This window comes from Notamacropus eugenii, chromosome 4 (assembly GCF_028372415.1).
Source record: "Notamacropus eugenii isolate mMacEug1 chromosome 4, mMacEug1.pri_v2, whole genome shotgun sequence".
Taxonomy (NCBI): Eukaryota; Metazoa; Chordata; class Mammalia; order Diprotodontia; family Macropodidae; genus Notamacropus; species Notamacropus eugenii.
In genome coordinates this window covers 151,793,227-151,817,420 of record NC_092875.1, presented here as the reverse complement: position 1 = coordinate 151,817,420, position 24,194 = coordinate 151,793,227, and the positions used below count along the sequence as shown (strand labels likewise).

The 24,194-nt window shown below is 41.7% G+C and overlaps 1 protein-coding gene across 3 annotated transcripts in view; it reads right to left on the bottom strand.

Moving 5' to 3' along the window:
- Window positions 1–7,556: 7,556 nt before the first annotated feature.
- Window positions 7,557–24,194, bottom strand: part of COX6C (cytochrome c oxidase subunit 6C) — a 100,192-nt gene continuing 83,554 nt past the window's right edge. Inside the window, exons 1-4 of one of the 3 annotated variants that reach the window (XM_072606888.1) lie at window positions 12,239–12,722; window positions 10,989–11,116; window positions 9,436–9,564; window positions 7,557–7,697 (exon numbers count right to left, since the gene is read on the bottom strand). In XM_072606888.1, the coding sequence (XP_072462989.1) occupies window positions 9,448–9,564; window positions 10,989–11,102 (231 nt within the window). In that variant the 5' untranslated portion in view covers window positions 11,103–11,116; window positions 12,239–12,722 and the 3' untranslated portion in view covers window positions 7,557–7,697; window positions 9,436–9,447. Of the gene's footprint in view, window positions 7,698–9,435; window positions 9,565–10,988; window positions 11,147–11,617; window positions 12,723–24,194 lie in introns of those variants that run through there. The other 2 variants (XM_072606889.1, XM_072606890.1) reach the window with 2 other exon arrangements.

Sequence of the window (24,194 nt, the reverse complement as noted above, 5' to 3'; positions counted from 1 at the left end):
GAGAATTTGCACCAGGAAGTCAGTACAAGCCACAATAGACTGAAGACTGAAAGCACTGAAAAAGGAGCAATGGCAGTGAAAAAAAAAAAGAAAATTACAAAAATAATAAGAAAAGGCTATGCATTAAGAGAAATTTGATGAAAAGAGTAACTATTTAAGTACAAATAGAGTCACAGGGAAAAAATGGCTTGGCCACGAGGACTACAAGAATGTCTGTAAGAAAATCAAGCAAGAGATAAAAGAAATTAGAATTAAAATTAGAGCTCTCATGGGGGAAAAATGTGAGAACAAAAAACTTAGAACAGACGGTGGAAAAATTTACCTAAGTAATGGACTCCCTGAAAAAAACAGAATGGAAGAATCACATTCCAACGACTTCAAGAGACAAAACATTTTAGAACAAAATCAAAGATTTTTTTTCTCAATAGAAGAAAATGTAAGGTTGTTGTTCATAGCTCATCGTTATCCCATTTGAAGGTTTCTTGGCAAAGATACTGTCTAGAATGGTTCACCATTTCCTTCTCTAGCTCATTTTACAGATGAGGAAACTGAGGCAAACAAGGTTAAGTGACTTGCCCTGGGTCACATAGTTGGTAAGTATTTGAGGACAGATTTGAACTTAGAAAGAGGACTTTTCCTGACTCCAGGCCTGGCACTCTATCTACTGGACTACCTAGCTGCCCCAAACATAAGGTATCTACTTTCAGAAATAATTAACCTGGAAAACAGTTTGAGCAAGAGATAATTAAAGAATTATCAAACTACCTAAAATCCCTGACCAAATAGGGCAGAGTCAAGATAGTAGAGTAGTAGGAAAAAATATAGGCCAGGTCCCCCACAATAGACACACAAAAATCACACACTTCTCCAACCTAGGGCAGCATATGGAAAAGAGAGGTCTGACGATACTAGAGATATGGTCCATCCAGGAGCTTGCATGGAACATTCCAGGACCCAGGGGCTGAACGAGGGCCAAGGCTCTACCCCTGGACATGAAGCACTGGGTTAAAACCACTTCCCATAGGATCCTTGAACTAGTGCATAAAGTGCAGGAAAGGATTCCATCTAGGATTCCATCTGTCACTCACTACCCATTTAGTTCCAGGTCACAGATCCAAAGGGAGAGATGACCTGCTCATAGATGTGGTAGAAAGGAATGATCATGGTCATGGGCCCAAGCTATCTGCTGATTGAGGAATAGAATAGTGACTCATTTCTAGCCTCCAGTGTAGGCTGAAGCTGAAGCAGAATAATCAGCACAGGAATCCCAAAGCAAAAAAAGACTTGGTTTGTTTTCTCTGAATCTGCAGAGCTTCACACGGGCTGATAGAGGCTGAGTCCAGAAGCAATGTACTCTAACTTCCAATGAGGGCAAACCAACAGGCATCTTTCTAAGACCCAAACCTGGATCAGGAACTTTTAGAGTTAAGACCATAAACACAGAAGAGAATGACTACAAAACATCTAAATGCAAAGCCTCAAAGAAAACTGCAGCTAGGGTACAAGGCCAACCAGAATTACTGGAAGAGGTAAAGCAAGAGTTTTGTTTTTGTTTTTTTTTTTTAATTAAATTTATTTATTTAACTTTTAAGAGTTTTTTTTTTTTTTAAAAAAAAGGACCTAAAATGATTTTTAAAACCAAATGAGAAGGGGAGAGGGAAAAAATGGAAAAAGAAATGAGAGCTAAGATAGAAAGAAGTGGAAAGAGAATTAAGAGTTTGAAAAACAAGAGGTATAATACCTTACCCAAGAAAATAACGCCCTGAAAATTAGAAGTGACCAAATGGAAGCCAATGATTCCATGAGATATCAATAAATAATAATTTTTAATAAGTCAAAAGACTGAAAGAAATAAAAGGCAAGATAGCTCATAGCAAAAACAGCTGACCAGGATTGCACCAGTAAGTCTCTATTTGAATCTCTCTTTTCTTCATGGTTCCTGAACGGATTACTATTTTTATTTCATTGTGGTCTCTTAAGGATGTATTTACTATTTCTACCTTTTTATATTTATTTGCAAAATCTCTGACCATTAATACATGGTCAATTTTTGTAAAAGTTTCACCTGTTTCTAAAAATATATATATATATATATATTCATTTTCTTTTCCTTTATGAGACATTACAAGCCTTTTAGCTCTAAATTTCTCTAGCAGTTTTTTAGTTCTATATTTTCCCTTTTGTCTTTCAGTCCCATTTATTCAAAACTGAGAAAGGAATGTTGAAATCTGTTGCCATTGTGTTACTCTATGTATTTTTGTAGCTCAGTTAATTTTTCCTTTATGAATTAGAATGCTAAGGCATTTGGAGCATGTAAATTTCATATTGATATTGGGTTGTTGCATATGGTTTCTTTCAGCATAATGTAGTCTCTTTATTTATTCCTGTTTCTCACGAATGTTTACTTTTGCTTTGTCTGATAGCATTATTCCAGTTCTTTTTTGGATTCACTTGTTGCATAGTAAATTTTTTTGTAAACCTTATTTTATTCTGTGTATGTCTTTGTTTTTTTTTAATGTGGTTTTTGTAAGCAACAGAGAGTGGGGTTTTGTTTTCTTATACAATCATTTACTTTTTCATTTCATTGGATTGTTTAATCCATTCATATTTAAAGTTATGTGTTAGGTTTCTGTTTTCCTCCTTTTTTCCTTAATATTGGGGTTTTTCCAAGCTATGGTTTTTCCATTCTTCTGCTGTAAACATTGTACAATGTCTCTTCAGTTATTTTAGCTTTTTTAAGATGACCCTATTCCCACCCACTCTCTTCCCCTTACCCTCAAGCTCCTCCACTCCTATTTATTGCCCTCTTCCTGACTTTGAAGTTTTGCTTTTTACTTCCTCTTGCTTACTTGTTTTTATCTACTTATTTAGTTCTTTCTCTCTTTTTTTCCCTTCTCAGTTTAATAGTCAAGTAAATAATCCTTTTCCTCCCTTTGAATTGTTTTCAATAATTTCTAAAAAATCATTTTCTGTACCTTTTCCTAGAAAGGTTTAATTCCCTCACTCTCCTCATTTACCTTGCCTATCTTTCAGACTTTTACTTTTTATTCATTGCCCTTAAAAGTGGTAGGCCTGGAATAAGGAAGACCTGAGATCAAATCCAGCCTCAGACATTTTGGGCAAGTTACTTAATCTCTGCCTGCCTCAGTTTCCTATCTATAAAAGAGATAATAACAATACCTGCCTTGTAGGGTTGTTGTGAGGATTAAATAACATAATACTTGTAAAAAGTTTTTAGCACAATAGTTGGCACATAGTAGGTGATATATGTATATAAACCAACCAACCAACCTATATATATGTATATGTGTGTGTGTATATATATATACACACATATATATATATACACGTATATAAAATGTGTGTGTGTGTGTGTATATGTATTCCTCATACTTATTTCATACTTTTTTTGGGTTCTCTCTTCTAAATAGTTTCTGTTATTGTCTTATACAGCCTTTTGAGTCAAGATGGTGGAGTAAAAAAGTAGAAAAATATCAATTCCTGCAGGTAATAGAGGGGATCATTTCCCTCAATTTGCCTCAAAATCTCTTCACTGGGCCCACTCTTCTGGAGATCAATTGCTTCTAGAAGCTCTGATTTCACTTTTCCTGAGGCGAGATTAGTGGTCTGCACATAATACCTATTATATGTTTCCTATCTCCCTCTATAGACTATCATTCCACTCTTGGGTGCATTTATCAGTAGTATTGCCTTTCAACATTGAAACAAGCTTGTCCCTTTTTCTTCCCCTTTTCAGCGTGTCCCTTTGCCTCCTTGTCTATTCCCCTGTAGGCTCTCTTCTTCCAGGGAAGCTACAGGAGTTATTTTTCCCTTCACTGGAAAGCCTTCGACTTGATGAGGATAGATCACATATTCCCTCATTTTTCCTCATTATGCACTCTCTCATTTATAATTCAGTCCCGCATAAACACACTGATTCCCCTGGCAATGGGGCATTGTGAGGTTTAATCCATCACGTTTCCAGCTTCTTTCCCCACCATTGCTTCTATTTGACTTCTGCTTTCACCCTTGTCTCCTCATGTACATTTAGGTACCTCTTCATGGTCTCTCTGTTGTTATGTTCTCATCCTTGTTTGCTGTTATTTGTTTACTCTGTTTCTATGTTGCCTGGGAGTGTTTGAGAAGCAAATCATCTTTTCAGGTCTGGTTTTCTGTATTATTGGACATCCTTATTTTGTCATTTTTGGTTAGACTTAGAATGGCAGGGCAGATCACTTGGGGTTCCACTGTTCTTTAGAATATATTATTTCATTCTCATCTACATTCTGGTAGGTGTAGTATTTAAATTTCTCTTTTTATTGTTCTCTTGTGGTTGTATGCACAATCTGTTTCTCAGTGGAATTGCAAAACTTAACCAATGTGTCCTGAAATTTGCAGTCTTGGGTTTTGGGTTTTGTTTTTTTTAACCTTAGAGGCAAAAGTATCTATGGATACTTTCGTCTGGTGTGTTCTCTTCTGCAATCAGAAGTTCTAGGCAGTTTTCTTGCATTATTTCTTGAATTATGGTGTTCATGTTTTTTGACTTGTCATCTTCTTCTGGGAAATGTATAACTCTCACCTTATCTCCATGCATCTTGTCTTCAGGATCAATGTTTGACTTGTATGCAGAGCATGTTTTCTTTTAATATTAATGCTTCTTACTTGTTCCAGATTGTCCTTCACTTCCATGTATTTGCATTACCAATTTGTCCTGTTTTGTTTCTTTGATGAGACGACACTACAGACCCAAGTTTTTCTATTTTGCAAGTTATTTCTGCTGTGCAGGCCACCAATCTCACTCTCCAAATTCTCATTTCTCTTTCTGTGGCTTCACATAATTTTCCTGTTTTGTAGCATTTATTCAAAGATGCTTTTACTAGATCTGCAAGCCATATTTCCCCTTATTAATGTCTTCCCTTTAGGTTTATCTGCTTATGCTAAAAAATCTTTTGTTTTCTTCTTCCTGACACCCTTGTGAATTTTCAGCCTTCCCCCTCCCAAATTTTTCTGTTGCTCATTTTCTGACTTCCTCCCCTATGGTGGTGGTTTCCTTAGAAGAGCATTTGTTTCCTCCTACACCAGGCAACTCAAAAGTTCACCAGTCTCCATCTGGGTCCCAACTGGGAACCAGCCCTAGTCGGATGCTAAGCTCTTTTCCTCAGATACAGTGGAATGCCACATTTATTCTGCCCCACTCCCTCTATTCCTCAGTTCTCTGATTCAACAGAGGGCTGCCCGTACCACTAAGGAAACCTAAGCCAATTTCTACCATTTGGAGTTAGGATCTCTTCAGAGATGAAGTTGGGGAGTGAGGTCAGGATGTAGAGTTGACCCTTATACCAGGTGAATGTGTCTCCTGCTTCATTCTTGTTGCTCCACTTGGGCCAAGGTCTATCGCAGCACACAATGCTACCACAAGGCTGGCTTAGCCAGACCAGATTTCTGGAGTTTGGATCTTCATGGCACTGGAAGAGAGGGTGGGGAGCTCAGTTGGGTCAGCTTGCGTAGCAACGCTGCTAGGAGCATGATGGGTGGAGGAGGTGGGTGGGTGCTGAACGAGGTCCTTAGGGACTACAGAATATTGGCCCTGTCTAGATTCTTGGTATCCTAAACTGGAGAGCTGAAATTGCTTATCTCTGGCATAATTTCTATCTGAGAGAGGTTTGAAAGGTCATGAGGATTCAAGAAAAAAAATCTAGTTCTCCATCTTGTTGATTTCATGTCCCTAACTCTCCACTTTCATAGCTACCAACCTGGCTCAAATTGTCCATGCCTCCTAACTGGTCTTCCTGCCTTGAGGCTATCCCTACCCTACTCCATCCACGCTTTAAGTATGACCCTGTCACCCATCCGATGAATAGCAGTACCTCTTTTACTAAGACCAAATATACTTAGTCATTTTGTCTTAGCCCCTTCCCATCTTTCCAGTCTTTAAACTCCACTCCCTGCTTCACTCAGCCATACTGACATGCTCTTAGTGCAGCTGCCACTCCCCATGCCCAGAATGTTCTTTCCTCACCTCAGCCTTAGAATTCTTTTGCTTCCATCAAGATTTAACTGAAACACCACCTTCTATAGGCCTTCCCTTGTTCACCTACCTGCTAGTTCCTTGTCCTCCAAAGTAGCCTTGTATGTGGCTACAGTACACCTTCTATCTCTTCTGTTTCAATCTAAGCTTCTCGTGAGCTGCTACTGTTCTGCTTCACACAGTACCTGGCACATAGTACAACCTGATGCTTGATTTTTAAACTCCATTTCATTTTAGACAGCATTCTGTCACTAGCTACACCTCTTATCTAAACACACAAAGGCAATGGTATAATAGCCTGGATTTCACCCCATCAACACCAGAAATTCAGTCTACCTAAAATTACTAGACTACTGATATCAAAGTTTTTCTAATCCTGCAATATCATTCACATTAGTCCAAAATATTTTAAAATTAAAACTTGAAACATTTTCACTGTAAATAACCACTACTGAGAGAAATGAATTAACCATACCAATCTATTACTATGACTTCATTAGTGTGTAACAGGAATATTTAGACTAGACCCAAAACTTCTAACAATTATCAATCAACAAAAATTAGTAATTAACCTTCTGATAAAAAGCATGGTCACAATCACTGGGAAACTTTCCTAATTGCTTATTCTCTGTTATACTCAAGATGCTACACCATTTCAAACCATAAAAAAAGACTCAGCATTATAGTGCTGGACACTATCTAATCGAATCTAAAATGAGACCAGAGGATGACTTGCTTGGACCTATGAGTTAAGGTTTGTGCTCTTTCTAGAATACTCCTGCAGGAGAACCATGGTGTACAGTACTTTCTCTGCAACTTATCTGTATGATCTTTGGCTAGCCACACCCTTATCTATAAAATGAAGTATTTATATTATGTGACTTAAAAGGTAATTTCCAGCTTAAATCTATTTTCTTATGAACTATGGTACTCTGAGACACAGAATTTGTCAGGAAGCAGAGATGTGACAATATCTGGACATATATGAATTGGTCAATTGGTCAGAGTGGAACTTGAGAGGTTGTATTGTCTCTGTAAACTTGGGTTTTTTTAATATAAAATGGAAAGGATACCTGCTACACCTACCTACAGGTCAAGAATAAGAAAATGTATTTTAAGGTACTTTGTAAACCAAAATGATCTATATAGCTATTATCATTGATGCTTTTTTTTTTTTTTGCTTCAGTCTGAAGACAGTTAAGATGAAAGTGAAACCCTCTGCCACAAAGAAATAACCAATGGAAATAAAAGAATATGGAATTATCACAAATTTTAGAAACAGGGCTGGTGTCAGAACAGAAAATATGGGATGGACAAAATGTCCAAAATCATTCTCATTGACGGATGTGAAATTCTACCATTACAATTGCATTCCTTTTAACTTAAAAGCTCTAATTTTTGGTAATATTCTGAGCTATTTTCAATTATTTACACCCTGGTGTGAATGAAGCATCTAAGAAAAGACTATGATGGGAAGAAAGGGGAGGAGAATTATCAATACTTCAAAACATACAATTAAGGCACACAATTTAAGTTATCACACACAGGTCATCAACTGTTTATTATCAAGTTAGACTATTCCACAGCCAGTGTGCATATATTTCGTGTTAGTGCATCCGAGAAAAAAAAGATCAATAGTAAGTATCCAGGGTCCTCAAGCCTCTGAAACCTGTTAAAAAAAAGACAATAATTAAGACAATGCATGTCAACATTCACTCTCCTTTTTCTACTGAGCTCAGCCCCTGCCTTTTCCCTTGTAGTGACACATGCAAGGACCTCTCTAAGCCCCTCATTCCTCATAAAAGTTCCTTATTATTTCCATATTTCAATCTCAGTGTCACCACAGGGGGTTCCCAAAATGAGATCCTTCTCACTCATCCCACTCAATTATTCCTTCCTTATTCACACAATTAGCACAGAAGAGTAAACCTGCAAATTGAGAAAACTTTGATTTCTCATTTTTCAGATCTGGACATGCCACCAAATCCAGAATAATCTGGAAGTGTTTTCTATTTTTAATACATTATAAAGTTTTTATGTGAGAAAACAAGTTATAAGAGGAGTGAAATTACCAGGAGAGATCTTAGGAGGCACAATTTCATTGGTACAGATACTCCTTCCATCAGTGTTGACCCAAGTCAAGATGTATCCCTTAGTAGACAGTTTCATGAGTTGTTAGAGATCAGAAAAGTAATCACCTGGTGCCTAACCTACAAGGTTAGGGTCTCAGTGAACTTCTTCTACACATGATCTCTCATATAACCTAAGCCTTTCTTAATAACATGTAAAGGCTATATCACCTGATGACACCATATGGCTATTAAGGCTCAATCTATGCAAAGCCAGTAACTTGTTTTTAGACTACACCCCCACTCTATTTGCTTTGTTGTTGTTCGGGCACTGTGTCTGTATGACCCCATTTGGGGTTTTCTTGGCAAAGATACTGGAGCAGTTTGCCATTTCCTTCTCTAGCTCATTTTACAGATGAGGAAACTGAGGTAAACAGTGTTTTTCCCAGAGTAACACAGCTAGTAAGTGCCTGAGGCCAGATTTGAATTTAAGAAGATAAGTATTCCTGACTTCAGGTCCATACTCTATCCACTACACCACCTAGCTGCTTGTTTGAACACCTCTATTAATAAGTAAGGCAATTAGCAATCGATCAACACACATTTATTAAGAACCTAGTATGTGCCAGGCATATCTTAGGGGACGGGGACATAGAGAAAAAAAATCAAAACAGTCTTTTTCTTCAAGGTAACATTAAACACATAAAAAGTCAATACGAAGGGATTTGGGTGGTAGAGGTGGGAGGAAAAACTAGCAGCTGGAGTAATCAGAAGAGGCCTCTTTCAGGAGGCAGCACTTGAACTCTACTTTGAAGGGAGCTGGGGATTCTTAGAGGATAAGGTGAGGAGATAGTATATTCCACAAATGAGACAAGGTAGTTGGAAAAGACAGATTAAAGAAAGCAACAGCTTTGGACAGTTGCCTGCAAAATAAGAAAAAAAAAATGCTACCTTTCTGTAACTAGGTGACTGTGGTCTTCAAGTTCATAAAGATCTGGACAAGCTGTCTAGACTCATGGCACACAGAACAAATAGTCTATAACTGTTCTAAACAAATAAAACACAGTTTAGTTTCCGAGGATGTGTGAGGATCCCCAACAGGGACAGAGTAGAAACAAACCTCTGCATATCTCCACATAGTCAGGATGTAACCCAATTCATGTCCAAATATCAACACTCTAGAGTTTCATAGTTCCCACTGAAATTAATCATTAGCATTTGTGAAAAACTTCTTTTCTAACACTGCTGATCCAGAGTGAAACTACCTTTGTACAAACTGACAATCTGTGATACAGTGATTATATAAAATCTATGTCAAATAACAAAACGTTTTATTACCTGTATATTTCATCATGGTTTTCCATACTGAAAGACGCCAGCTTGATTCATCTCTTCAAAATCTTTCACAGCATCATACCTTCTATAGAAATCTTGATATGCCCTTTTTCTAGGTTCTGCCACTCCAAACTAAAATATTAAATTCCATAATGTTAGAAATGTAGTATATTTTCAAAATCATGATTTCACTAATCAATGTGATCAATTTCTAAAACAACAGACACTTTGTATTTATGAATCTTTGTATCAGTGACTAGGTCACATTCATTTAAAACTAAAATGTATACATCCTTGAAGAAATAAACATAAAGTATTCTGTAATCCATATTTCTTGTTCAACCTACTCATTTTATAAATTAAAAAACTAAGAGCCACAAAAGTTAGATGACTTGCTTGGGGTGGCAAAGGTCTGAAGTGACAAAGCTAACATGTGAATTAAGGTCCCCTAACTCCAAATCTAGCACTGTTTTCATCACATCAGGCTGCCCTATTTTAAATACTTCCTTAAGAAACATTCAGTGCTAAGGAGGGAAAAACACAGTCATGTGAAACACCACAAAGAAAACACTGAAGTGGTTCTATGGTCTGTTCTTAATGAAATGCTGGTAATGATAATGGACGATAGAACTTAAAATTGCATTGGGACAGAGGGGAACAACACACATCTGGGCAGAGAGTCGTAAATAAATACAAAATGAATACAAAAAAATGACAGAGAAGCAAAGAACTAAGTAGAGAGGGGATGACCAGGAAAGACTAATTTAAAGAGACAACAGTTAAATCTTAAAATGGAGTTTTGTTTTTCAAAAAGAGACAAAAAAGGAGTGTATTCTAGGCATGAGATATAGCCTATGCAAAAGTGTGGAAGCAGGAAAAGGAATATCAAGTATGGGGAACAGGAGACCAGTTTGGAGCCAGACTATGAAGAGCTTTATAAAACAAAAAAGTTTGTATTTCACCATCACACAAGACGGGAGCTACTGAAGCTTCTTGAGCAAAAAAGCAACATCTTTAGATTTGTGCTTTAGGAATATCAACTTGGCAGCCATAGGGAGGACTGGAAAGGAAGACTATTGGTGGCATGGAGATCGATTAGGAGGTGACTGCAATAGCTAGCGGGTGGTAAGGGTTGAATTATGGGCCACGGTCGCTGACGACTGCGGGAGATGAAGTTTGGTGGTGTTGTCAAGAGACAGAAGTTAGGAGGAAGAGTGTGTTTAAGAGAATACGGGGCCAGGGAGAGGGGCAGAAAAGCTACTGTTCTTCCAAGGGCGCAGAGAGTAGGAAGAATAAAGAATTCACTGAACTTTCAAGCTATTCAAGGGTCCCATCTGAAGGGGCAGCGAGTCCTGGCGAAGTGATTTAACACAGACTTGTACAGACACAAACTGGCACGTGCGCACCTTATACATAGTAGCGCGTACACACCTTATACATAGTAGCACGTACGCACCTTATACATAGTAGCGCGTACGCACCTTATACATGGTAGCGCGTACACACCTTATACATGGTAGCGCGTACACACCTTATACATAGTAGCACGTACGCACCTTATACATAGTAGCGCACCCCAAGGACAGGATGAAGGCCGTAATGATATGGAAGCGCAGGCGCTTGGCCAAGAGGCCTCGCAGCTGGGGTTTGGCCAGAACCGGGGTGGACATGCTGCCGAGTCTTCCTGGAAAGGACAGAACGAGAAACGTAAGCTCTAGAGGCGGAGGGAGCTCATTTCTGATACGCTATCAGTCACTCCAAAGTAGGAGGAAGCTGAACAAGGAGGGAGAGCCTTGGGTGGCACACGTGGTGAGGACACCAGGAGGGCTCAGCTCTTCTCCCCAGAAAGATCGCCCCGTGGCTGAGGCCCCAGTCCATCTGCAGAACCCCCCCCCCCGCACTGGGCTGCCTCGTTCATCAGCGCTCGGGGGCTTTTCTCCTGACCAGGGCCCCGCACTGGTACCCCCCAGCACCGGCACCGGCACCCCCCTGCCTTTTACAGAATTTTACAGTTTGCTCAGGTGAAAAGAGCCGCCCAGGCCGTCCAGCCCGATCTCCCAGTACCGATGCCAGGCAAAGCTGCCCTCCCAACGAGCCTGGGCGGGGGCTGTTCCGTCTCGGCATCCCCCCCCCCCCCCGATCCCGCCCGCGGCCTGGATGCCCTCGGAGGGGCGCCAGCCACAACCTGTCCGCTTCAGGCTCCTCTTCTGCAGTGGGGACACCACCACCACCTACGCCCCAGGGCTGCGGGGCAGACCCAGAGGAAATCACTGTAAAACGCTTAGCTCGGCGCCCGGCACGCGGCGGGCGCCCGATAAACCACCTTGGCGGTTATCAGTTCCCATTCGAATCCTGCCTCGGGCACGGGCGGTGACTGCGGCCTGCCTCGGCGTCCCCAGGTGTAAGGAGGCACGGCAGCACCGGGCTCTCGACGGCGCTCACCGGTGACCTTGGGCGCCTCACGTTGCCCCTGCGGGCCGGGCCCAAGGCCGCCGGGACTGCGGCGCTCGTGAGGACGACACGCTTCTCACACCTAGGAGCGCTCGGGGAATGCTCGTTATTGTTATTAATTTTAAAAGGTGAACATCCCCGGCTCGGTTTTCCCACCTTATTCCTCTCTCCTCTCCCCGCCCCTCCCCTCATTCCGGGCGGTCCCGGCTAGGCCCGAGGGCTCCGTGCCCTCCAGGCTCACAGGCCGCTTTTAAGGACCGGGGGCTGCAGGACATTGGTCTGGGAAGAGGAGAAAGGCCGGGAGAAGACAAGGAGGAAGAGGAGGCCCTGGAGAGGCAGAGGCTCCGAAACTCACCTGAGGACGTAAGTGCTTCTGCGGTTCCTGCAAAATGAAGGACGGTGAGAAACTGCGCAGGCGCAGAGCCGGAGAAGCACCAAGACGGGAGCCGGGAGAGCTCAAACAGCGTTCGCCAACCGCGGAGCTCCTCCCCCCAACGTCTCTTCCCCCCCTCCCCCCCGTCCCTCCACGTGATCAGGCAGTTCTCGAGAGCGGGCCCCGCCCCCTCCAAACTGTCCGCAGGACCCAAAGGGAAGCAACTGAGAACCCCCGGCGGGGATTCCAGCCCGGCCCGGCCTCCTGGGTTGGCTGTGTGCCCTTGGGCCAGTTGCCCCACCTCCCTGGTGTCAGTTTCCCCTCCGTACCACGAGGCGGTTGAAGGTCTCCAAGCCGAGGCCTCTGCTAAGACCCTGTAGCTTGGAAGCACCAATAAAGTGCCAGGGAGCACGCTTAGGTTTCCTTAGTGTGCGACCAAGAAATGGCTTAGGAAAATTTAATTAAAAATAAATTTTTATTTCTAAATTTCTGTTTATCAAAAACGAAAGTTTCATGAAACTATTCAGCAAAGAAACTGAAAGCTGGTTTAATTTTTTAAATAACTAAAGTTTCCTTTTTTTTTAAATGGAGAAGTGAACGTGGTGACAGTGAATGGGGAGGCAGAGAAGACCTCCTTTCAGACCCCACCTCAGGCCTGGGACAAGTTGCCTCAGTTTACTAATCTGGAAAAAGGGAGACTTAGACCTGATGACTCCTGGGGTCTGACAACAAGATTTATGGAGACACTAGGACCCTGGGCAAGTTCCTTAACCCTGTTTGTTTCAGTTTCCTCACTATAAAATAGACTGGAGAAGAGAATGGCGAACCATTCTAGTATCTTTGCCAAGAAAACCTCAAATGGGGTCGTGAAGAGTTAGACATGACTGAAAAATGACTAAACAAAGCAAGTGAATCCCCAAAGACAGAGAAACAGATCTGACACTGAGGTGTTTCGCCTGCCTGTTGTATTTGGCTGGAGCTCAAAGGCAAAAAATACAGAGAAAATTATAGATCCTTTTATACAATTTCCTAGAGCAGAGAAGTAATGTTTATACTAGGAAACCATCTGGGCAATGAGTAAGCAGTAGGCTGAACAAGAGTGATTTTTAAAATACATATTTTTTCAGATTGGCTAAAACGATAGAAGGGGATAATGACAAATGTGGGAGGGGATGTGGAAAAATTAGGACATAATAAACTGTTGGTGGAAACCGTGAACTGATCCAACCATTTTGGAAAGCAATCTGGAATTGTGCCCAAAGAGTTCTAAAACTGTGTGTATCCTTTGAACAGCAATACCGCTATAACATCTGTTTCTCAAGGTGATCAGGGAGAAAGGAAAAGAACTCATACGTCCTAAAATATTTACAGCAGCTCTCTTTGTGGTGGCAAAGAACTGGAAATTAAGGGGATGCCTGTCAATTGGGGAATGACTGGGTAAGTTGTGGTATATGATTGTGATGAAATACAACTGTGCTATAAGAAATGATGAACTGGTTGATTTTAGAAAAACATGGAAAGACTTGTATGAAATAATGAAGAGTGAAACGAGCAGGACCAAGAGAATGTTGGATATAATAATAGACTGTGAATGACTAAGCTATTCTGAGTATTATAAATATTTCAGATCAACTGTAAAAGATCTAAGAAAGAAGATGGAGGAAGGTTTCTCCAAAGAAAGAACTGATAAATACAAGTATGCATTGTATGGTTTTACATACATAAAAACACACATACTCCGTGTGTGTGCGTGTGTGTGTGTGTGTGTGTGTGTGAACTACTGCAGGGTGGGGAGAAATGAAAAGAGACAGTCTGAAGCTTAAAATGTAACAAAAAATTTTAATCAAATAAAAAGTATATTTAAATATTTCTCAATTACATGTAAAAAAATTTAACATTTAAAAATTTTTTCTAATTTCTCTCCCTCCTTCTCATTCCCTACCCCTTGAGAAGGCAAACAGTATGACATCAATTATATAGTTGAAACTATATAAGATATTTCTATGCTATCCATGTTACAAAAGAAAACACAGACAAATGAGAAAAAGTTTTTTAAAAAAAGTATGCTTCAATCTGCATTCATTCTTGTACCAGTAAGCACCTCGGCATACACAGGAGGGCCTGCTGCCCAGGTTCTTAGATCTGCTTTTCTTTTCTTTTTTTTTTTTTTAATTTAAGTTTTAACATTCATTTTAACAAAATTTTGGGTTCCAAATTTTCTCCCCTTTTGTCCCCTCCCCCCACCCCAAAACACCGAGCATTCTAATTGCCCCTATCACCAATCTGCTCTCTCTTCTATCATCCCTCTCTGCCCTTGTCTCCATCTTCTCTTTTGTCCTGTAGGGCCAGATAACTTTCTATACCCCTTTACCTGTATTTCTTATCTCCTAGTAGCAAGAACATTACTCGACAGTTGTTCCTAAAACTTTGACTTCCAACTTCTTTACCTCCCTCCCTCCTCACCCCTTCCCTTTGGAAGGCAAGCAATTCAATATAGGCCAAATCTGTGTAGTTTTGCAAATGACTTCCATAATAGTCGTGTTGTATAAGACTAACTATATTTCCCTCCATCCTATCCTGTCCCCCATTACTTCTATTCTCTCTTTTGATCCTGTCCTTCCCCATGAGTGTCAACCTCAAATTGCTCACTCCTCCCCATGCCCTCCCTTCCATCATCCCCCCCACCCTGCTTATCCCCTTATCCCCCACTTTCCTGTATTGTAAGATAGGTTTTCATACCAAAATGAGTGTGCATTTTATTCCTTCCTTTAGTGGAATGTGATGAGAGTAAACTTCATGTTTTTCTCTCACCTCCCCTCTTTATCCCTCCACTAATAAGTCTTTTGCTTGCCTCTTTTATGAGAGATAATTTGCCCCATTCCATTTCTCCCTTTCTCCTCCCAATATATTTCTCTCTCACTGCTTGATTTCATTTTTTAAAGATATGATCCCATCCTCTTCAATTCACTCTGTGCACTCTGTCTCTATGTGTGTGTGCATGTGCGTGTGCATGTGTGTGTGTGTAATCCCACCCAGTACCCAGATACTGAAAAGTTTCAAGAGTTACAAATATTGTCTTTCCATGTAGGAATGTAAACAGTTCAGCTTTAGTAAGTCCCTTATGACTTCTCTTTGCTGTTCACCTTTTCATGCTTCTCTTGATTCTTGTGTTTGAAAGTCAAATTTTCTTTTCAGCTCTGGTCTTTTCATCAAGAATGCTTGAAAGTCCTCTATTTCATTGAAAGACCAATTTTTCCCCTGAAGTATTATACTCAGTTTTGCTGGGTAGGTGATTCTTGGTTTTAGTCCTAGTTCCTTTGCCTTCTGGAATATCCTATTCCATGCCCTTTGATCCCTTAATGTAGAAGCTGCTAGATCTTGTGTTATCCTGATTGTATTTCCACAGTACTTGAATTGTTTCTTTCTAGCTGCTTGAAATATTTTCTCCTTGACCTGGGAACTCTGGAATTTGGCCACAATGTTCCTAGGAGTTTCTCTTTTTGGATCTCTTTCAGGAGGTGATCGGTGGATTCCTTGAATGCTTATTTTGCCCCCTGGTTCTAGAATCTCAGGGCAGTTTTCCTTTATAATTTCATGAAAGATGATGTCTAGGCTCTTTTTTTGAACAAGGCTTTCAGGTAGTCCCATAATTTTTAAATTGTCTCTCCTGGATCTATTCTCCAGGTCAGTTGTTTTTCCAATGAGATATTTCACATTATCTTCCATTTTTCATTCTTTTGGTTTTGTTTTGTGATTTCTTGGTTTCTCATAAAGTCATTAGCCTCCATCTGTTCCATTCTAATTTTGAAAGAACTATTTTCTTCAGTGAGCTTTTGAACCTCCTTTACCATTTGGTTAATTCTGCTTTTGAAAGCATTCTTCTCCTCATTGGCTTTTTGAACCTCTTTTGCCAGTTGAGTTAGCCTATTTTTCAAGGTGTTATTTTCTTCAGCATTTTTTTGGGTCTCCTTTAGCAGGGTGCTGACCTGCTGTTCATGCTTTGACTGCATTTCTCTCATTTCTCTTCCCAGCTTTTCCTCCACCTCTCTAACTTGATTTTCAAAATCCTTTTTGAGCTCTTCCATGGCCTGAGCCCATTGGGTGGGCTGGGATACAGAAGCCTTTACTTCTGTGTCTTTCCCTGATGGTAAGCATTGTTTTTCCTCATCAGAAAGGAAGGGAGGAAATGCCTGTTCACCAAGAAAGTAACCTTCTATAGTCTTATTTCTTTTCCCTTTTCTGGGCATTTTCCCAGCCAGTGACTTGACTTCTGAATATTCACTCCACACCCACTTCGCCTCCAGATCCTCCCAGCCAGAGCTTGGGGTCTGAGATTCAAATGCTGCTTCCCAGCCTCAGGGCTTTGGGCAGGGGCAGGGCTGCTAGTCAGTGTGAGATTAAGTTCAGCTGCTCAGATGGGGGCAGGGCCGCCTCATGGGCTCAGTTCCCTCAGGGGGTTTATGCAGAGACCTTCAACAATGGATCCAGGCTCCTGCCTGCTTGGGGAGCCCTGGTCTGCTCCCGCCTCTGCTGTTGCCTCCCAAGGGGGCCTGAGTTATGGGGGCACCCCACTCCCCTCTCAACCCACCAAAGAGACCCTCTCACTGACCCTTGTCACCTGTGGGTGGAGGGACCCGTGTGGCAGCTGGAGATTCCGTCCCCAAAGCCTGCTAGGATCTGCTCCTCTCGGTGCTGCGCAGCCACGGCAGGGCTGGGCTCAGCTCTGCGTCTGCAGTGCGATGGACCTTTTGCGAGAGGTTTGCAGGGCTCTCTGGAACAGAAATCTCCTCTGCTCCACCATTCTGTGGCCTCTGCTACTCCAGAATTCGCCGGGAGTTCTTTTTTACAGATGTTCTATGGACTGTGGGTTCGGAGCTATGTGTATATGCGTCTTTCTACTCCGCCATCTTGGCTCCGCCCCAGATCTGCTTTTCTAAAAGGAAAGCGACTTTTGAGGGGTCAACAGTCACTTTAATTAAGCACATATGCCAACAGAGAAAATGCAACCATGATCAACAGACGGGGCTCGCAAAATATCTGACCATAGGCAATCCATACATCATTACCAGAGAGAGAAGGTTTTCAAAGAGGGGAGGTAGGGGCATTCTTAAAATGCTGCCCAGAGTCTCATCTAGCACATGAACTTTCTTCCAAAATCTAAGCTCCAAAGCAAAACCTCACATATATACTTTTTTCAGAGCTACTCTCCTCTTGTGACCCAGTGCCTCACCAGCAATCAGCAAAAGATGTGGGCCCCACCCTGTGCAAAACAATCCTTTCCTAATCAAGCCTCCCTCAATCTGAGGCCTATCAATGGGTGGGGAAGATTTTTAACTCCCATTACAAGACTATATCTGTTCTCTCTCTGGAGGTGGACAGCATTTTTTGTCATGGGTCCTTGGATCAGAGTAGCTAAGTATTTCACAGCTGATCATCGGACAATATTGCTGTCACTATGCAAAACCTTCTCCTGGTTCTGCTCCCTACAGAACCACAGTGATGGAACAAATCTGCTCCCTCTACCACTCGACCATGTACAGGTGGCATGCCTATGAAATTGTCAGATGACTTCAGGCTGGGAGGAATAGCTAACACTGGATGTAGTGTCAGAATTCACAAAGATCTCGACTGGTTAGAGTGCTGGGCACAATTATATAACATTCTACAGCGATAAAGATAAACATCCAGTATAATCAATATTATAGTGTTTTCTTCACAGAGTATTTATAAGGATCAAACAGAATAACACAAACATAAAGTCTGCCTGCCATAAAATGATACTGCATGATGCCCATTTTACAGCAGGTAAGGAGTTACCCAGAGATATACACTGAATGCTGAGTTTTGGGCAGCTAGTGGTACTCTAGTGGTAGAGTGCCAGGCCTGGAGTCAGGAAGATCTGAGTTCAGCTCTAGCCTCAGACACCTACTAGCTGCGTGATCCTGGGCAAGTCACTTAACCCTGTTTGCCTCAGTTTCTCATCTGTAAAAATGACCTTGGAGAAGGACATGGCAAATCTCTCCAGTATCTTTGTCAAGAAAACCCCAAATGGGGTCACAGAGAGTTGGACACAATTGAACAACAACATACAAAGGCATAAAGCAGTTAAGGATTCATCCAGAGGTATACACTGACTCCAGGGATTAATAGCAAAAAACATTAAGCACAATTCCACCTAAAATTATACATGATTACTTTTGTAGCTGGTGACTTTGTCCTCAATCTCCAACAATGAGGCTCCTCAGGATTTCAGGGGTACCCTTGAGGGGTTAGGGGTATCTCTAATGCTGTTGGTTCAAGCTTCCATTCTGATGCATCCTCCTCACTCTTAGCCATCAGTGATTAACACCTCAGTTTTACTTAATTAACATCAATTAACTTTTACTAAGCAATATTTACCTTGAAGATGTTGGAGTTGGGACTCAATGACAGAACAAAATGAGGCACTCACAAATCATTGCGTGGTTAACCAAAAAATTGACTTATCACAGCAAGGGTATATACAACAAGGATACAATGGGATGTAGCTTCTATAGAGTTGGGCCCTCTCTTCTCCGTATGGAAACCAGAAGTACATTTGGTCAGTAGGGCGGGATATCATCTTCAAATATCCACTAAGTTGTCCCACCTACTGCATGTTGGTAGGACTTTTTATCCCTTTAGGTGACCAGGGAGCTGCCTCAAGGCAGGCAGGTCAAATCCCAGGGACAGCTTTGCTGTCTTGTAGAGAAAACTAATTCACTAATTCTATTAAAAGGAATGAAAATCCCAGTCCTATCTCAGTAGATAGAGCAAGAACAGAAATACAAATATTTTGCCCCCTCAACACCAGACACACTCTCCTCCTCTACTACATCGAGTGTCTACAGAGCACTGGTCCCTCCAATGTGACAGGTCTGATAGGTATGTATGTCTGTATCTCTGCCATTGCTGGTATAGGCAGATATAGGGACTCCATTCTGTTTCAGAATGGCTGTACATCAACCATGCACTCTGCATATACTCATAAGCACTGGATTCACTGCTCCATCTTTCATTAGATTTCTGCTATGTACTTTCCAAAAAGGGGTAGAAAGGAGAGTCTGGAGGAAAAGAAAATCTTAGATTCATTATTTTCCAGTGTCAATGTGGTGCTTCTCTGCTTACTAATATCATCGCTACTCTTGATTGATTAAATACCTATGTGCCATAGGCTGAGGAAAAATGAAAGATAAGGTTATTGTTTGCAAGTGTACCAAAGGCTATCTCAGGCCTTCATATAATCTGGGAGCCTTCAATTCCTTCTGGTATTGGGGTTATCTTTTGTGTCAGCACTTTTGTGTCTGGCTCAAGCTCTGCTGCATTGAGTCCATTTTTTAAAATTTTATTTTATTTTATTTTTTGTTTTGTTTTGTTTTGTTTTGTTTGTTTTATTCATTTTCACAGAATTTTTGGGCTCCAAATTTTCTCCCCCCTTGTCCCCTTCCCCCACCCCAAAACACCGAGCATTCTAATTGCCCCCATCTCCACTCCACTCTCTTCTCCATCATTCCTCTCTGCCCTTGTCTCCATCCTCTCCTCTGTACTGTTGGGCCAAATAACTTTCTATACCCCTTTACCTGTATTTCTTATTTCCTAGCTGCAAGAACAGTACTTGACAGTTATTCCTAAAACTTTGAGTTGCAACTTCTTTTCCTCCCTCCCTCCCCTCCCCCTCCCTTTGGAAGGCAAGCAATTCAATATAGGCCAAATCTGTGTAGTTTTGCAAATGACTTCCATAATAGTCGTGTTGTATAAGACTAACTATATTTCCCTCCATCCTATCCTGTCTCCCATTACTTCTATTCTCTCTTTTGATCCTGTCCCTCCCTGTGAGTGTCGACCTCAAATTGTGCCCTCCTCCCCATGCCCTCCCTTCCATCATCCCCCCCACCCTGTTTATCCCCTTGTCCCCCACCTTCCTGTATTGTGAGATAGGTTTTCATACCAAAATGAGTGTGCATTTTATTCCTTCCTTTAGTGGAATGTGATGAGAGTAAGCTTCATGTTTTTCTCTCACCTCCCCTCTTTTTCCCCAAACTAAAAAAAAATCTTTTGCTTGCCTCTTTTATGAGAGATAATTTGCCCCATTCCATTTCTCCCTTTCTCCTCCCATATATTTCTCTCTCACTGCTTGATTTCATTTTTTTTTTTAAGATATGATCCCATCCTATTCAATTCACTCTGCGCACTCTGTGTCTATGAGTGTGTGCATGTGCATGTGTGTGTGTGTAATCCCACCAAGTACCCAGATACTGAATAGTTTCAAGAGTTACTAATATTGGCTTTCCATGTAGGGATGTAAACAGTTCAACTTTAGTAAGTCCCTTATGACTTCTCTTTGCTGTTTACCTTTTCATGCTCTCTTCATTCTTGTGTTTGAAAGTCAAATTTTCTTTTCAGCTCTGGTCTTTTCATCAAGAATGCTTGAAAGTCCTCTATTTCATTGAAAGACCAATTTTCCCCCTGAAGTATTATACTCAGTTTTGCTGGGTAGGTGATTCTTGGTTTTAGTCCTAATTCCTTTGACTTCTGGAATATCCTGTTCCATGCCCTTTGATCCCTTAATGTAGAAGCTGCTAGATCTTGTGTTATCCTGATTGTATTTCCACAGTACTTGAATTGTTTCTTTCTAGCTGCTTGAAATATTTTCTCCTTGACCTGGGAATTCTGGAATTTGGCCACAATGTTCCTAGGAGTTTCTCTATTTGGATCTTTTTCAGGTGGTGATCGGTGGATTCTTTCAATATTTATTTTGCCTTCTGGTTCTAGAATCTCAGGGCAGTTTTCCTTGATAATTTCATGAAAGATGATGTCTAGGCTCTTTTTTTGATCATGGCTTTCAGGTAGTCCCATAATTTTTAAATTGTCTCTCCTGGATCTATTTTCCAGGTCAGTTGTTTTTCCAATGAGATATTTCACATTATCTTCCATTTTTTCATTCTTTTGGTTTTGTTTTGTGATTTCTTGGTTTCTCATAAAGTCATTAGCCTCCATCTGTTCCATTCTAATTTTGAAAGAACTATTTTCTTCAGTGAGCTTTTGAATCTCCTTTTCCATTTGGCTAATTCTGCTTTTGAAAGCATTCTTCTCCTCATTGGCTTCTTGAACCTCCTTTGCCAATTGAGTTAGCCTGTTTTTCAGGGTGTTATTTTCTTCCGCATTTTTTTGGGTCTCCTTTAGCAGGGTGCTGATTTGTTGTTCATACTTTGCTTGCAAGTCTTTTATTACTCTTCCCAGTTTTTCCTCCACCTCTCTATCATGATTTTGAAAAATATTTGGGCTCTTTAAGACCTTTTCCCAGAACTGATCCCATTGAGTGGGCTGGGATGTAGAAGCACTAACTTCCGTGTCTTTCCCTGATGGTGAGCACCGCTCTTCCTCATCAGAAGGGAGGGGAGGAGAAACCTGCTCACCAAGAAAGTAACCCTCAATAGTCTTGGTTTTTTTCCCTTTTCTGGGCATTTTCCCAGCCAGTGACTTGAGCTCTGAATATTCTCCTCATACCCACCTCGCCTCTGGATCCTCCCAGCCTGCGCTTGGGGTCTGAGAATCAAATGCTGCTTCCCAGCCTCAGTGCTTTGGGCGGGGGCAGGGCTGCTATTCAGTGTGAGATTAAGTTCAGGTGCTCAGGTGGGGGCAGGGCCGCCTCATGGGCTCAGTTCCCTCAGGGGGTTTATGCAGAGACCTTCAACAATGGATCCAGGCTCCTGCCTGCTTGGGGAGCCCTGGTCTGCTCCCACCTCCGCTGTTGCCTTCCGAGGGGGCCTGAGTATGGGGGCACCCCACTCCCCTCTCGACCCACCAAAGAGACCTTCTCACCGACCCCCGTCACCTGTGGGTGGAGGGACCTGCACGGCCTCTGGAGATCCCGTCCCTGAAGTCCGCTCGGATCTGTTCCTCTCATTGCTGGGGCCGGTGCAGGGCTGGGCTGGGCTCTGGGTCCGCAGCGCGACGGACCTTTTGCAAGAGGTTTACAGGTCCCTCTGGAACAGAAATCTTATCCGCTCCACTATTATTTGGCTTCTCCTGCTCCCGAATTTATTGGCAGCTCTTGACTATGGATATTTCATGGGCTGTGGGTTTGGAGCTAGCATATTTGTGTGTTTCTACTCCGTCATCTTGGCTCTGCCCCTATCGAATCCATTTTCTTAAACAAACCAGTTTGGATCACAGAATAATAAATTTAGAGCTACAAAGGATTTTATAGGTCATCTAGTCCAACCCCCAATTCTAGAGATTAGGACACAGAGGTTTAGGGAGATTATCTGACTTAAATGACTTGCCCAGGGTCTCCAAACTAGTAAGTGGAAGAGTAGGGATTTGAATTCAGGACTTTTGACTCCATAACGAGTGGGTTGTTTTTTTTTCACAGAATCATGCTGCTTCTAAAATGAAATGAAAAAATAAAATCACAAGAAAAAGTAATTTATTGAAAACAGGGTAGTGTGACAAATCAAGGATATTAAATTAAGTATCCACATCTCTTCCTTTTCTCTACCCCTACACTCGTCTCCTGAGGAAATGCTGGTCTTAGCTCCCTATTGATGACTGTCTCCAACATAGAGGGAGCAACATTTATCAAATTGCCAACAACAGGATGCTGGCATGGAAAACAGACGCACTGCAGAGTTCTGTGGCTTTCCAGCACAGGAACCAGATGATCTGATTAGTGGGAGCTCAGAACCCAGCTGACATTTTTTTCTTATCTTTCCGTGACCAATATATGGGTCCTCTATCCACTACCTTCATGAAACACAAATTTAGCCCTTTGACAGCTTTAACCCCACGTTCTCCTGGAGGGACTTTGCCTAATGTCTTTTAAAATTCTCAAGACCTCCTCTTCTTCCAAGTTCTTCCCCACTCTTCCACCTTTACCCTACTCAGAACTCCTTCTAGCACTAGACCTCAGGATGACTAGAAAACAAGACCCACTCCACCAAACAGCCCAGTCCAACCTAAGAAAAAGGCATTTAGTACCAGCCTCTATGGCCCAGGAATATCTCCATTACCCAGAAGTCTCTGGGAGTATTATTTCTTTTATATTCTGCCTTCCAGGGTCTTCCCCAGGGCAAGGAAGGAATTCTGGTCTTTCTACCAAGTTCTCATGTCGCCACCAGCTCCTGCCTGCCCTAAGACTGGCCTCCTCACAGGATCCACTCTGGCCACCAGATTGAACCTTAAGGAGGAACGATTTAGTCTAACCATATGATTCCCTCAAAACTTTTCCAAAATACTCTGAATCCCACCACCATATTCAGACTCTCCTTTATCACCTTTACTAAGCAACTTCCACTCTTCTGAGGTTCATACTGTCAGAATGTATCATCCAATCCAGATCATTCTGGCTGCTGTTGACCCCCTCAGGACATTCTCTTTCCTTTCTGAAGGAGTACAGTGTCTGGCTCATGGTCTAGGTCCTTGAGGAAAGGGATTATCTTTTGCCTCTCTTTGTATCCCCGGTGCTTTTAGCACAGTACCTGGTACATAGCAGATGTTAATAAATGTTTAGTAAATTGAATTTAATTTTTCTCTTCCTAATTTCCTGTCCTCATATGAGTATGGAATTCAGCATATAGGTATTGAGGTTCCCACAAATACCTCAAATTCTTTCAATCTGCTCAGTTCTCATGTCCTACTCTTTTGCTCCACATCAGCTACACAGAGAGATAGATGGTCATACCTTTGATCAAGAGGGTAGCTAGGTGGTGAAGTGGATAGAACACTGAGTGAGGAAGACTAATCTTCCTAAGTTCAACTGTGGCTTCAGACACTTATCAGGGTCAGTATGTGACTGCCTCAGTTTCCTCATCTATAAAATGAACTAGAGAAGGAAATGGCAAACCACTTCAGTACTTTTGCCAAGAAAAACCCACAGACAATATGGGCATGCTATGATGCATGGGATTCTTGGAAAAAT